Below are 16,193 nucleotides of genomic sequence, written 5' to 3'. Positions count from 1 at the left end.
ATACGCCAACCCCGTACGAAGGACGGGTACTCTGCTAGTAAATAAATAATTGCAGAGGCATCTCCAGAGGGTCAGCTAAGCCTGGGCCCTACTCAAAGTTTTGGTAGATATTTCAAAATTATAAATAAGTAAAGACATTTAATTACAGTAGACCTCTTATCTGGACACCTTTTAACCGGACATCGGTTTGACCGGACTACACTCTGTAGAAGTGACATCTCTTTATGCGGATAATTTTTATCAGCACATCGGTTTAACCGGACTAGATTGGCAGGAAGTGGGCGGTACTGAAACGACTGTTCTTGTGGGAAAGATTTGAGACCAATGATTATTATATGTGTCAAATACAATATTCTCCTAATTTTAAGTAAAATACTGTATAGAGTATGCATTTAAACGGTCCGTTCTGGAGATTTTGGGGACGTCGGTTTAACCGGAAAACCCGTTATCCGGAATGGCCTCGGTCCCGAGGAGTCCGGTTAAGAGGAAGTCTACAGTGTATGCAAATAAAGGAAAAGCATTAAAACTCTATTTTGCATTTACAATTTTCAATTTCTTCCTTTTTGCTGGGAATCCCCTCCAACCGCTTGTAACCTGATCAAACTCCTTCTTGATCCTTGTCATGCCTACCCAAAAAATTATTCCTGGAGCCACCCTTGACTAAAAAACACTGTTCAGAACAGGTGATCTCATAGTAGACTGACGATTTGATCTTTGTCCTCAGGGGTAGTGGTGAGGGTTATCCTCGTGTTATTTTACTCCAATTTCAGAAGTGTCTTATATTACGATTAGGGATGGACCAGACTGCATTTTTAAGTTTAAGATTTTTTTCTCATCATAATTTGAGTTGGAGACTAACTTATAAATCTCATTACTATCGGCAATTATTTGTTTGCGCAGTTTTACAATGGTTAATAAATAACAATAAAGCACTATTAAGACAACAACTAAAGTACATTAACCATACTTGGGAATAACGAATAGAAATTCTATCGAATAGCATAGCACTATTCATTAGTTTTTTTGGCTAACTTCTATTTTATTCGTTTGTTTTTAAATTAACTAACTAATAACTTCTATCAGTTACTTTTTACGGGACTAACTAATAACTTTTAACTAGTTAGAATTTTCAACTAACTTTCCCAATTATGCGGAAGCATCTCAAATACTGGTTATTTATTTCACGTGATCAGTGAGGGTTGCGTGCGGCCGTGAGAGGTCAGTGCCCTTGTAGACAAACAACGCGGGGGGTGGGGAAAGAGAAAGTCAAAGTCCAGTTGCTTTAGAATGCATTGGGCCTGTGGAAGGGTAGTGACGGCCATTATCAACACCCCAAGCACTGATGGGTGGGAAGGGGAAATGTTTGTTTGGTGATTGATATATCATCTCAAGAGTCAAAACATTGTCTTTAGTTGATGTTCATTATCTGACAAGTTTTATGTCATTTGTTTATGTTGTAGTAATGTAAAATGTCACAATGTTTGATTAAAACACAAGTACCAGGGGACCGATCTTGCTCGAGGTGTTTGATTTGTTCAAGAGGTAAAAAATAGAGCTTATAAGCCTACAAATATTTTCAGTCTTACTACGATTAATTAAGTAGTAAAGTCAATTTGTTTTTGTTAGACATCCACTTATCCTCAATTTAGTCTACAAAACTTTTTAATTTGGACGATCAATCTATAAAATGTCCACAATAAGCTTCAATCAATATAAAACTCATGATACATAACATCTGTTATCTGACGACCGTTATTGCATTAAGTCATTGGGATCGTGGAACGTTGCAACTATAATTACGGGATGGTGTAATAACGCATCAATTCGTGCGGTGCATCGTCGAAAAATACAAATCTCCTTGGCCTTTCCTTTAGACTTTTAGTTCAATGTCAGTGTATATTGTTTTGCAGTAAAACACTTAATGTTTTTGAACAGTCCTAATTATCCCTTTGGTTAATAAGACATCATACAATGCAAATGTATTATACAAGCAATTTTCAATAGTATTGAAATTGGAGGAAATCGTAGGAGGCATTTTTTAAATCATATCTTGCGCAATCTTTACTCATATTATAGTATATATTAGTAACCAAGATGTGACATTAAAAAATACTTTAAAACAACTGCCCAACGAACAACTCATTTCTACTAAAACTAACTTTATTTTCTATCAGTTAGTTTTTCAACTAACTAATAACTTCAATCAGTTACTTTTTAAACTAACAAACTTATAACTTCTATCAGTTACTTTTTACGGGACTAACTTATAACTTCTAACTAGTTAGAATTTTTGACTTACTTTCCCAACTATGACATTAACTAATTATTAATTACAAAGGTTGGTACAAAAATAGTGTACAAAATAACAAAAGCTTACACAGGAACTTAAATAGTCATGCAGATCTTAAATAAGAAAAAGTAAAGTAAGAAATCTTTAATGTAAAACTCTAACATGCACACCACAACATGTGACACAAATTTCCTGCCGGCAAAAACTTGTATGGTAACACGGGAAATTCTACCACCTAAACAATCCACGAAGCTGTTAAAATTGGTTTTGCTTAGTTTTTAATATATTAATATGTTATTCCTTATTATTTATTGTTAAGTTTAGTGACCGGTTAAAAAATTTTAATTAGACTACCTATATGATTGTAAGTTATTGATATTTATGGCTATGTAAGTAAATTAAATTAAATTCTATCTGGCCTGATTGTGTGGTGTTCTAAAGTTCCCTCGTTGACGTGTTGTCCAAACGGTCCCGCAGTAGGGCTGTATCCAGACAAAGGTCTCCCACTGTAGACGTACCGGTTGTATCAGAAAGAATAGTTCAATTTCAGCAAGATCTTTCTTTGATGCCGACGCCGCCTTTGCGTAAACCTGAAGATAGAACTAGGCTGCTAAGTCATCAAATCCACCCTCAAAACAGACGGGAAATGTCGATATATGCAAACAGACACAACAGAACTATCCTATATTGTTGCTAACAACAAGAACATCACATATATCGGTTTCACAACACAGAAAAACAACATAATGTGTAGGCGTCACGAATTGGAAACATGTTTACTTCGTCCACTGCAGCGCGACTGTACTAATCACCCCTACATGCGGAGCCGAAACAAATACGTGTTTATCTAGGGTGCTATCCCTCGACTGCCTTGACTAGCCTAGTCCCTGCTCACCGCTCACCTCACACACCTAACCCGTGTGTTTCGAGCTCTCCCATTGGCTGCCTAACTCACCCCCGGCTCCCGAACTTCCCCGAAGATATACGAGACATGTTTGTGTCATCGCATTGGCGCCATCTCCTTAAGCAAGACCCAACAGGAAAATTGTATGTACTCTTAAACTGCATTTTGTCACATAGGCCAAGTAAATTAATCAATTTTTTTTTATGAATATCAAATTACCCTTCACATCCTCCGCATCACTGCGATAATACTGTTTTCAGTAGACACAAGTTCGATTCAGAGCCCACAAATGTTTAACATTCCCCAAACCCAATAATTATTAATTTAAATTCCCTTGAAAATCTTCAAATAAACAAATATAAAATGTTTAAAATCTAAAAATCCTTTATTTTGCACCTTTCAATAAAGACAGAGTGTATCTTTTTTCGGAAATAAAATATGACTCTTTTGTAGGATTGAGTTTTAGTCTTAAATAGGTACCTGTCATTATATATAGCTAGAGCAAAACGCATACCTAGCATTTTTTATCTGCAGAAAGTAAACTCGTATAAACACACCGAACAAACGCGCACTTAAATAAAACAGAGAACCCTCTTAACACAAAATAATAAAGTCTTAAATAAAATATGTATACATACGGAATTAATATTTTTTTCTTTAAAAGTACGTGTGAACCAAGCTTTCCTCGGGGAAAATCATTAGTATTCTCTGAGAGTATTCTTTGGTCAATGCCATTTATCCAAACAGATTTTTGTGGTCTATTTAATTCCTGTAAGATAGTAATATAGTATCGTAGTTGACTTTGATTTTTAAGCAACCTCTATGATTCGCATGTAAAATATTATATGATTGGTTGTTTTTTTTTTTTTTTTTGTATCAACAAACCCTAATAAGTTTAACATTAAATAAAAAAATAGTCCAGGCAAATTAGATCAAATATAGGGTGTGCTCCCTAACAAATCGTCTAAAGCTGGAAAGTGTTTTAATACCTTTTGGGGGTCCCAAATAAGACTCCTGTGAGTTTGCGACAGATTCTGAAGTCTGCTTAAGTTTTGGGAATCGAAAAACTATGTAAATATCACACTTTTTTCGGTTTTCGCTTATAACTCCTAAATAACCAGTCCTAAGGGAAATGTTGTTCAAAAGTGTCTTTTAGTGCATTTAATTTTGCGTCAATTGGTGTTAAATACGTCAAAATCGGCCGAGCCGTTTAGCCTCTGTATCTTTTCAAAGTTGAGATATTTACATCAACATGGCCAAAAGGTTGAATATTTTACCAGTTTTCGGCTTACAACTCCTAAACGACGCATGCTATACAAAAATGCACCTGTAGTTAGTTTGGAAAAAACAAAATTGTGCGTATAGTGTTTTTTTATTAATCAATAACGGCAATTGATTGTTACCTACTTTGTATGGTCGCCATTTCATTGAAAAAAGTATTAAAGTTAAAGTTGGGAAATATTACTAAAATTGGTAAGAACATAGATCCTGTCCTTAAATGGATTATGAAGTATCCGATAGTGGTTTATTCCATGATGGTCATCCAGAGGTTTATTTTATAAGGTGTGATGAGAGTAAAACCCCCTATGTAATTTTAAGTCTAATATTGTTGTCTGAGGTTCCGAAAATTCTAGGATTCATCCCAACCACCCATTATACACGACCTATCCCTGTATTCATCTTTCAGTTTTTGGCTTACATCTTCTAACGCATGCTATAGAAAAAATGTTCCTGTAGTTAGTTTGAAGAGCATAAACGTCTGCGTAGAATGTTTTCCAATTCATTAAGATCGGCTTCACCATCTAACCACTATTGATTGTTAACACTAGATCAGATGCTTGTCAAGTTTCCGAAGTTTAAAATCTTACCATTGAAATCTGGCAAACAACCAGCCTAATTACCAAAAACATAGGGGATATGGCAGTGAATCTATCCACTAGTGTGACGTAAATAAATATAAATAATAAAAACTGGGTAAATAATAAATTCAACTGGGACAGTCATGTTGAAAACGTTTGTAATAAAGTCAACTCAGGCATACATGCATTAAGACAGATGTCAAAATTTGTTTAAAAACCTTAAAAATAGTATATCTATATCATTCCTTAATTGAATCACATATTTCTTTTGGGTTGTGTCTTTATGGGGGCACATCAAATTTTAACCTAAATAGCATTCTGGAACTTCAAAAAAAAGCAATTCGCATTATGTTAAAACTAAAGTCAAAAACATCTGCAAAAGAGCAGTTTAAAGAAATAGGAATTATGACTGTTTTTAGCTTATACATTTATCAAATAGCCCTTTATATTAAACTAGCTGAACCCGGCAGACGTTATCTTGCCTTTGACTATTTATAATTTAAGTTATAATTTAAGTACCGTAACGTTTAATTGTCTTATTGTATATGAAGTGCTTATAACTAAATTAAAATACGTACGACAACTAATGAAACACATATAGTGCAAAGGATAACCGATTCTTTATTATTGCTCTTATATTAATGCTAGTGGGTAGACAATATTTTTGGTCTTTCTATTCGGCTCAATCACGTCCTGGTTGAAGTTCGTTCGCTATGCTCACTCACCTTTAGGTTGGAGCTCGTTCGCTACGCTCACTCACCTTTAGGTTGGAGCTCGTTCGCTGCGCTCACTTGCCTTCAGGTTAGCTCGTTCACTACGCTAACTCGCCTCCAGGTTGAAGTTTGTTCGCTATGCTCACTCACCTTTTGGTTGCAAATTAGCTGTTTGAAGAAATAATAACGCTGCACCCTGTTGGTAATCCTTGTAACTTTAATGCTATTGAACATCATAGAACAGAACCAAAAATTGAAACAGATGTTAAGATTCATTAATTCCATTTCTCATAAGGTTAACATGGGAAACTCCAGAGCCACTGGGGCGGAGCCGATTGGACGGATCACAAAATTGATGGTGTATAAACCTATTCCATGAAATTCTACACGTATGTACCAAGTTTCGTGGCAATCGGTTCAGCGGTGTCTGAGTTTATCACTGCCAAATATATATACATAATATATACAAACATCCTCTTTTATACTTAAGCCTCGTTCACACGGTGCGAGTTTACAAGCTACTCGCCAGCGTGTAAGAAGCCGGCGAGTTGGCGAGTGTGCTTGTATTTGTTCACACGGAGATTGTCCACACGCTAACGCGCAGACGTGTGGAAAGATGTCGGCGAGTGCACTTGTAGTCGTTCACACGATGCTTTTTCCACTCGCTCAGTAGCTGGCTTGAACCAAATCCTCCAACATCTTTGAGTAACAAGCGCACAAGCACAAGCAACTGTGTTCACACTGGGCTACTTTACACGCCAACTCGCTCAAAAGCTGGCGAGTTGGCGTGTAAAGTAGCGGCAGCGTCAACTTTTTCCAGAGCTTTTTTACAAGCAGCTTTTGAGCGAGTACGTCGTTCACACTGAGCTATTTTACTAGCTGCGTGTAAAAAAGCCGGTGTGTAGCTTGTAAACTCGCCCCGTGTGAACGGGGCTTTATAGATCAAACCATGAAAGATTGCCAAAATTGAACTCTTTTCATACATATTCAACCAGAAAAGGTAATGAATTGGTTCAACAGACAAAATTTATCGGTTTATGAAAAAATCCCATCTTATAGTGGTGTTAAATATTTCAATAGCTTACCTGACAATATAAAAATATAAGTAATTTTAATTCATTTAAAAAACGTTTGAAATTATTTCTCACCAACAGACCCTTGTATAAATTAGAAGATTTTTTCCAACTTCCTGAAATTTGATTATGTTATAATAACAATATTCTTTGTAAGTAGTTTTAAGTTTAATATTGTGTTTTTATAACTGACTCCATTCTTTACAAAATGTGCAATATGAATAAAGTTATTTTGATTGATTGATTGATTGACGTCATAGATCCTGCAGCATGGCCTATGAACAAGTAAGTGCCCATGAGAGCAACATCTTACTGTGGAGAGCTTTTCCGAAATAGGGGAATCAATGATGGGGATCTAGCCCGATGGTTCGCTGGCAGGCCCATCGCAGTGAATGCTACCCATCAAATTAAGGGATATTGTGGGATCACCTCTTCATCATATTATCAGCAAGTTGACAATATAAACTCCACGGATACGGTGGGATCTAAAAGAAATTCATCAAATGGTTCCAGTGTCACGACCCATTTACTGAAAATAGTTCGCTCATGTCAATCAGCTCAGCAGTTATCCCATATGATACCATTAACGCGAGATATGTATAAAGCATAATGAAAATGCACAGCTTGCAAGAAAATCGTAAAAGGCAAGCCTTTAATGACCATAAACTGTGCAGAATAAAAGGAAGTGGTGACCTTAATTGCGAGCTGTGATGGCAACAGCAAAGATTAAAGAAGAATCTGCCCCCCTCAGTCAGCACGTGATATTCCACATTAAATCCAAGCCTCAATTTGAATCATACTATGGATTAAAAATAGGTCCGTACCCACTAGCGCAGTTTGATGAAGAAAGCGTGATGTAGAAGAGTAAAAAATCTAACTATTCATGTAGCCTAAAACTACTCATGCTGTTTACTCCAATCAATGTAGATCTCACTGTGTTTTGACGGGTTACACCGCTTGGTGAAGTTGCAGAAGCAGGTTGGCCCTATACATGAGTGGGAGCAGAAAATATCCAAATCAAGTGAGGGTTGGTCTCTTCTAGAAGACACTTTAAACTAATTTTGACTTTTATTTTAACAAAAGGGGCTGCTCATCCACCAATCTTTTAGAGCTCATTTAAAAGTGTACTTAATTCAGAGATAGGTATGGAAAATTAACGCCAATGGGTTAACTCCCATCACTACGGTTAATCCACCGTAGTGATATTTAACATCAATCGACGCAGAATTTAATGCACTAAAAGACACATTTTCACAACATTTTCCTTAGGATTCGTTATTTAGGAGTTATAAGCGAAAAACTGAAAAAAGTGCATATGTGCAAAATTTTCATAGTTTTTCGACTCCCAAAATTCAAGCAGACGTCAGAATCCGTCGCAAACTCACAGGAGTCTTATTTGGGACCCCCAAAAGGTATTAAAACAATTTCCAGCTTTAGACGATTTTTTGGGGAGCATATGTCTAATTTGCCTGGGCTAAAAGGAGAAATTAAAAATGAAAAAGGATGGCGTTTTATTTATAACTAACACCAAAAAGCAGTTGAAGTAACTTTTAAACAGGCAACTTTTTTACCTAGTGCTAAAACATATATTTTACTAACTAACCTGAAAAAGAGGAGTGTTATATATTTTTCTAAAATGATTCTTAAGCCCCCTATTAGACGAGGTAGCCTGGCGACGTCGCCAGCGACAGTAGCTGGCGACGCACTGGCCACCAAACCTAGTAGCCAGTTGAGTAGCTAGAATTTTACCGCCGTTACTCATTTTGTTGTGAGTGCTTGTCTTGTACTTGTACTTGTTATGAGCGGTATGTTTACAGTGAATAATGAGTGATTATAAGTATCTTCTCCTTCTGTTACTTCTGAAGAAAAGGAGGCAAAGGAAGAGAAAAATATACGTTCATCCAATCAGGGTGTCCACATTCTGGAAAGTCAGGGATAGTCATGGAAAGTCATGGAAAAAAATTTGGTCATGGAAAGTCAGGGAAATAGGCAAGCAGTCATGGAAAGTCATGGAAATTTCCAATTATGGATGGATTTGAGGGGACCATTCAATGCTCTAGTCAGCTGTAACCCGGACTGTTGTAGCATTTTTCAGGATTTTTCAAAAATGTTCGACAATTCAATTTATTACAGTTGTATTATTTTATGAGTTTTCGGTGTGTTTTAGTTTATTGTTGTACCTATTGTACTCCATTGTTATCTGTTATTACATATTTCAGTATTTTCTGCAAAATAACATGTCCAGGCAGTATTATTTGTGTGTGTATGTTATATTATAATTTGTGTGTAAAGTTCGTGAGTCATGGAAATCAATGGTAAATGGTCATGGATAGTCATGGAATGTCATGGAAATTAATGAAAAATTGTTTGTGGACACCCTGATCCAATGCTTAGTGCAAGAGAATCGAAAGGGTTATATTACACCCTTTTTGATTCTTTGATTCTTTCTTTTGTTCGCCTTTCGGAGGTTCTTTCTTTTTCTTCATATCTTCGTATCCCTTCGACTGAATCAGATGTAGACATTTTATCAACTTAAGTGAACAATTCACCCACTCACAACATAACAGAACGCAACACAAGAGTGTGCAAGTACCCCCGTGATATGAACTGACCGAGTGGCGACGTGATACTGGCGACCTAGTGTAATAAGCTCCATATGCTACAACGCAGCGTCGCCAATATGGGTAGCCAGTGGCTACCGCAGTAGCGACGGGGCTCGGTAGCCAGTCGGTCGCCAAAGTGTGGCTGCGTCGCTGGCTACCCTCGTTAACATCCATAAGAATCAATGACCCTTGACAAGCTGAGTAGCCAGTTTGGTCGCTGGCGACGTCGCCAGGCTACCTCATCTATTAGGGGCCTAAGTGTAATTATTATTCCAACAGTATCGGTAGACGCCCGCATTTCATCGCTTTGTATACAGGCTTAATTGGCTATTTACTATTGTCAAACTGTTCACAATTCATGTTAATTCAAAATCATAAAAATTATTATTTATCAGACAAAGATATTTGTGTCATAACGGGAAATATGTTAAATTTATCTAATATTGAAGCGTTGTATGCCCAACGGTTACGGATATAATTAAATAAATTGTAAATTTAAAATTCCCATGTTATTCTTATGGAGAATGAATAAACCAGGGGTGCCCATCCCCCCCAAAGACAAAAGCGCGAGTCCCCCCAAAATTTAACCACCCCCCCCCCTCAGTGGTGGCGTCATTCCGGGGTGGCTGGGGGGTATGGAATACCCCCCAGTAGGAGGGGGGGTCTGGGGAAAATTTGTGAAATTTTAGTCATAAAATAGATGGGTTTTTGTTTTTAGCATTTGAGGCACGATTAAAAGTTGGGTTGGTTAAAAAATGGTACATTATTTTCTTTAGCTTAGTATTGAAAACATGGGTTTATCGCGAGTTTGTCGTCCTCTCCTTCCCAACAATATACAATAAAAACAAAACAGACTCCCTTTGCTCACACTTGGCGTAAGCCAAGGTTTTTTCTCAAACCAAGAAGTGCAAAATGTTCTAATTTTCTTGGGACCATCTTCTTGAGAAAATGTAAAGCCTTTAGGTAGGTGAGATCCCAGCTTTTTTTTTAATTGGTAATTTTTCCTCCAGAGCGAGGTTAGAAAAGTAAAGTTTAATGTAAAAGATTACCCACTTCATTCATTGTCAAAAGCTAAAATTAAACGAAATTAGGTTAGGCCTACCGTTGTGTCAATCATCACAACAAACTGTGAGTTAATAATATTAAAATATAACAAGTATTTTGCTGAAAGTATAATTAATTCTATTAATTTAGTAGACTACTTCAAGTATTTTACTTAGTAGGTCTAGTCTTTCTGTTATGTCTACTCTACTAACCCCATTTGAACCACAAACACCCACTTCACAACAACATCACCACACCATCATCACGCCTTTAAATTTAAATTATCACTAAAATCGTCAAAATCGTAGTATGGCTACATACTCTAATAAATCTGTAATAATATCACGAAATGTACTAAAAGTGTACTTATTAGTTCATAAAATATTTCATACTTTTACAACTCGTTTGCCGGTTGGTGTACAACATACACCTAACACGGGCAGCAGGAATCGGGATGTAAACAAAGCTACACTAGCGCTCAGCATTCCCAGCGATAATAGATCCATTGACTATATAACACTACCCACCACATTAGCGAATTTCGAGTAGTGGAGGGAGAGCTCACTCGTCACTTGGTTGCCGCCAGTACAGTGCTAGCGCATCTCACTGGCCATGCTAAACGGGTCCGCGGAATTGGCTAACTCTGGAACTCGCTAACCCCATGTTAAACGCCCTATCTTCAAATTTGGTCGATGAGAGGAACTCACTAACTTGTTCGGTTTCGGAATTGGCTAACTCCGGAACCCGCTAACCCGATCTAGAGCCGGATTCCGTCCTCGTACGGAAGTCGCTAACTCGGTCCCTAGGCGGAACTCGCTAACTCCCAATCAGAAGCCTCGCGGGCCATCCAATTGGAGCCAAGCACGAAGATTTTTAGCCAGTGATGCCGAAAGTGTAGTACCTATATCGGTACCATAATGTCGTATCCTACAAATAATTAGAATTAAGAGCAACGTACTCGATTAAATAAATATATACTCAGAAGTATGTTTAATATAATTCTTATGATTATTAGGGTAGAAAATGCATTATAGTCCTACCATAGACTAACCAACACAAGTAAACTTTACATCCCATTGTAAACTTTGAAGCTCGTTGTTCGTGTCTAGTTCATGTCCGGTGACACTGATCGCTAGTGTCGACGAAATCGTGTTTCTATTATTTTGTAGTTAACTTTTTTATTTGTTCTTTACTGTTTGGTTATATAACCAGGGGACGTGTTATTAGTTGTGATTAGAACTTTTTCTTTGGTTAAACGAGATTTTAAATTACTGAAAACAAGAAACAATTGTAAACAAAACACGACCTTTACTTTAAAGACAGTGCACCGAACAGATCTAACGATAAAACTACCTTCAGCTGAACCATAAGGATGAGAAATGTACTAATATAAGGGGGTATGTTTTATATGTGGTTTTCTTACTTAAAAGTAGCTTATTGGTATGCAAAAAGATAATACTATACATTTAATTTGGATCTTTTACATGTTATGAAATATCTATTTTCGTAGTCCACCATTTGTTTCTTTTATTCAAATAAATACCATTTTGTGAACTTCTGTAAATAAAATTATTAAGTTCGTATTTTATATACTGGGCTTGTAACCTTGAATCATAAAATTGAATCATAAATCATGATAAAATTTACACGTTTTATGTCAGAAATATATTGCAGTGGTAATGTATTTTTTTAAATAGAGCTATTGAATTTTAATAAATATTGATCAATACATGATATTATAAAGGTAGGCCTAACATATTCATGGATTGCATTACAAATTTGTCTATGCATAAATACAACTTGTAAATTTCTGTTATCTTAGGCTATTAGTTAGAACTCGGGTCATCCTCCTAATTTTGTTTAATTAATATTAATTTTACATCTTTCAGTAGGCCTACTTTTTAAAAGTCTGGAGTTTTTATGGTTCCAAATGGACCCAGTCGTTCTTGTTTGTTATCATTTTTATGAATGTGGCCATAGGGCATAGCTAAAATTACCTGATCTTATAAAAAAAAAGCTATTGTCTATTTAGTAGCTCAGTACCGGGGAACGGGGAATTGAGCAATGGCTTGGTATAGTTTATTTCAATTGTGAAAGCAATATAAAGGAAACCCAACACTCAAATCAGGAAAATCCGTCAAGTCGTTGATTAAGAATCGTGAATTAAAATAAACCTGTCACGTTTTATTATATGAATATTATATCTTCTCCTATTATTTACTAGTGATGCTTAGGTGTACAATCTAAAAACTGTTTTAAAACATGTAACATTATTACAAAAAATGTCAACACATTTTAGAATCAGGCAACTATTTACTAGTAAGCCTACAATGCTTTTGTTTAAACTATTAGGAATAGATTTAGGCCTCTACAGCTATTCTATAAATTGATATGAAACATGTATTTGCACACTTTTGGACGATTTAACGACGAACATTTAATTTTAAATCTATGAATTAGTTATGAAAGTTACGATGGTTGATGACTGTATTAGTTAATAGTTTTGGTTTATTACAACATTACGATTAAATTTGTTTTCCGTGTTTGAGAACTTGCGTTTATTTTAGCTTAATTTCGTAGAGGTTTAATTATTTAGTACCGGTACCTATTAAACTGAATTTTCAATATTTTTCATATTCTATTATTTTTTTTTATACTGATGGCATTTATATTTAAGATCGAAATCATAAACATTTAATTGGCCATTGTACAGTTAAATGAAAGAAAACACCTTTTCATGATTTTTTAATTGTCTTTGAATTACTTTGGGCTAGTTATCTGTTAAAAGTAGAATTGATAACAAATAACAATAACATTTACTGTATCTTCATTGACACTGACATTTTGAAATACGGCAGTGTACGATTATTTCGTCGTACAAGGTTGGCAACGCTCCGTGCAGTGGGCGCAGCCGGGTTAGCGACTTCCAGAGTTAGCGAATTCCGCCGCGAGACAAAATCGAGTTAGCGGGTTCCGGAGTTAGCCAATTCCTGACTGAGACGGTTAGCCAGTTCCAGAGTTAGCCAGTTCCGACACACGACCGAGTTAGCGAGTTCCTGAGTTAGCCAATTCCTACGTCTCTGCTAAACTTGACGAGTTGTATTATGTTTTATATTTATGCTCGATCATGAGCACAGCTTGTCTCGTAATGTCCATACATTATAAAAATAATTATTTGTTGACAAAAAGTTCCCCCCCAAATCTAAAAACAAAATCATTAAATCTCAAATTCCCCCCCCCCCCCAAAATCCAATTGTATAGCGCGATTCGCGCTATCAAATCATTCTGTGGGCACCCCTGAATAAACTGTTGTAGTTTGCTTGTTTATATAGGCCTATATTTTAACGCGCTATCAAATCATTCTGTGGGCACCCCTGAATAAACTGTTGTAGTTTGCTTGTTTATATAGGCCTATATTTTAACCAAATTTATTTCATTCATACTAAGCTATCAACATTGCAATAACCACAGTTTTTTCTTAGGTGCAACACGCTGTAACTCCTAAACGAGTAGCTTTAGAGCAATAGTTAGCTTCAACAATAAAAACTTTTAAAATCATATTTATATTCTAAGACAATCATATAATACAGGGTCTTCTATAAAAAATAACAAATTTGTCAGCCATATTGGAAAATGGAGATCATATTTTAAACATTCAAAACCATCCCAAAACCAACTTAAAAAATAAAAAGGAGTGTCTCATAAGAAGTTAACTCTATTTCTCATACCGGTAATAAAAGAAAGATAGCTATTGGTTCACATTAGGTGAGACACACTGTGTATTGTCTTAGCAAAGGACCGCTTTAACACATTCGATGCGGCGGGTCCACCGGTGGACCCCGCGCGTCTCAGCTGAGGAGCGGGGGGTCCACGGGTGGGGGAGCGCGCCATGTCATGTTTATTGTTTCAATTTGAGCTCAGCCATTGTCGGGGAACGTTGTAATCTTTACCAGCCTGTAGCTTATAATGCGAGCTTTATTCTGGTGTAGGTTGGTACAAAAATTGCCCGTAAAATCCCGTCTGGCAATGCTTTTGTCCCGTTTTCGGGGATTTTCTCAGTTCGAGCCGTATTACAAAGACTCTGGTTATTGATCCAGGCAGTGCTGCACCTTTGGGTGTTTCAGTGAACTACGTCCACTTTCGGAGTAACGCAGAACAATCACCACTGCTCTTTTGTGATTCGTCTTACTGAGCTATTTCAATACCAATAGCGATCGCTGATTCAGTTAGCGCGTCGGGGCTCCGCCCGGGCCTCGCCGCCATTGGCGAGCGCCTGTTTAAAGGTTTCAGCAGCGAATGTGTTAAAAGTAGATTTGTGAGAAATGCCATTATGGCCTTCTTTACTCACTGTGATATTAATTTTACATGCTATTGGTTTGCCATACTTGAAGTGTATGTAAGAAGTGAAGTGAATCCTCTCAGTCCTTGATCTTGACCTTTGAACTTTAACATGCAAACTTGCATTCTACTTCCTGTTTCTTAATTTTGCTTCAAATTGTATTTTGTTAATAGACATTTAATATAATCCTTTTATAGTTTAGTAAATAATTATTGTTTAAACAGTACAACAGTATGTAGTATACTCATCAAGGGCCATATCAATTTTCATTTGTTTTTTAGCCCCACAGTTACCTGATTAATCCACGACTCATCCCCGCTTGAATATTCAGAAATTATATCTTCCCACATCATATTAAAACCAGTTATATAAAGACCTGTTGACCCAGAGACAAAGGTGTGCTTGTAGATGAAATTGAACTTATGGCATAATGTTGTCCAGGTGGCGAAAAGAGTGTACAAACTAGCTACATCCTACAACTGACCCGTTCAATGGATGATCTGTTCATCAGCGAGTACGGTGTTGATCCTCAACTGGTGACAGACGTCTATATTTACCACTATAAATACAAGAATACCGGTAAGTTTTCATCAGCAGCTGAAGGTAAAGATGCATTAGACATTAGACCGTTGGCTTGAGGACCAACAGTAATCTATACATTTTCAACTATTAGCAAGCCCTGACTAAGCAAGAATGTCCATCAGATCTTGGCTGCTGGTAACAGACAAGAACAATCCCTGTAAGGTTACAATTAAACTAATTTGACTTTGCTGAAGAGATGTCGTGCCGAGAGACCTTAATAGGTTCAAAAGTGTTCTTACTGGATAGTTAAAAATTAGCAATGAAATTAGTCTTGCTTATTTTATCGGTTCAGTTTTTTTGTCATTTATCTATCAATGACCTGCCGGAGGCGGTAGGAGGAGGATGCCATTTTGGTGGATCGAAAATAAATATGTTGCTTTACGCTGATGACATTATTCTTCTGTCCCCAACTAGTACCGGGCTGCAGCACATGATAAAAAATGTAGAAACCTACTGTGGGACATGGAATTTAACTGTAAATTTAAATAAATCAAAGATTATTGTTTTTAGAAATGGTGGGAAATTGAAGACGAGCGACAAATGGTGGTTATGGGTAAAATTATTGAGGTGGTAAATGAGTACAAATATTTAGGAATCACGTTTACAAGTTCCCTTTCTTGGAGTAATCATTTCAAAGAAAAAGCCAGAATAGGTCAATTAGCTGTTAATTCAGTCTGGAGTGCTTTATTTAAAAACCCAAAAGTACCGCTATGTTCTAAAATGTGTTGTTTCGAAGCGGTAGTGCGAGCTACAATCTGCTACGGAGCTCAGGTGTGGTGGGGATGT

The 16,193-nt window shown here is 36.6% G+C and overlaps 1 protein-coding gene across 1 annotated transcript in view; it reads left to right on the top strand.

Annotated features, from left to right (window-relative positions):
* The window catches only part of LOC128997971 (deubiquitinating protein VCPIP1-like), an 83,334-nt gene that overhangs the window by 44,921 nt on the left and 22,220 nt on the right, over nt 1-16,193 (top strand). Inside the window, exon 7 of the mRNA XM_054423844.1 lies at nt 15,267-15,404. Within this exon, the coding sequence (XP_054279819.1) occupies nt 15,267-15,404 (138 nt within the window). The remainder of the gene's footprint in view (nt 1-15,266; nt 15,405-16,193) is intronic.

Source organism: Macrosteles quadrilineatus, unplaced genomic scaffold (genome assembly GCF_028750875.1).
Source record: "Macrosteles quadrilineatus isolate MER2022 unplaced genomic scaffold, UCM_ALF_1.0 Scaffold_7__1_contigs__length_78375512, whole genome shotgun sequence".
NCBI lineage: Eukaryota > Metazoa > Arthropoda > Insecta > Hemiptera > Cicadellidae > Macrosteles > Macrosteles quadrilineatus.
This window is presented reverse-complemented; position numbering and strand designations above follow the sequence as displayed.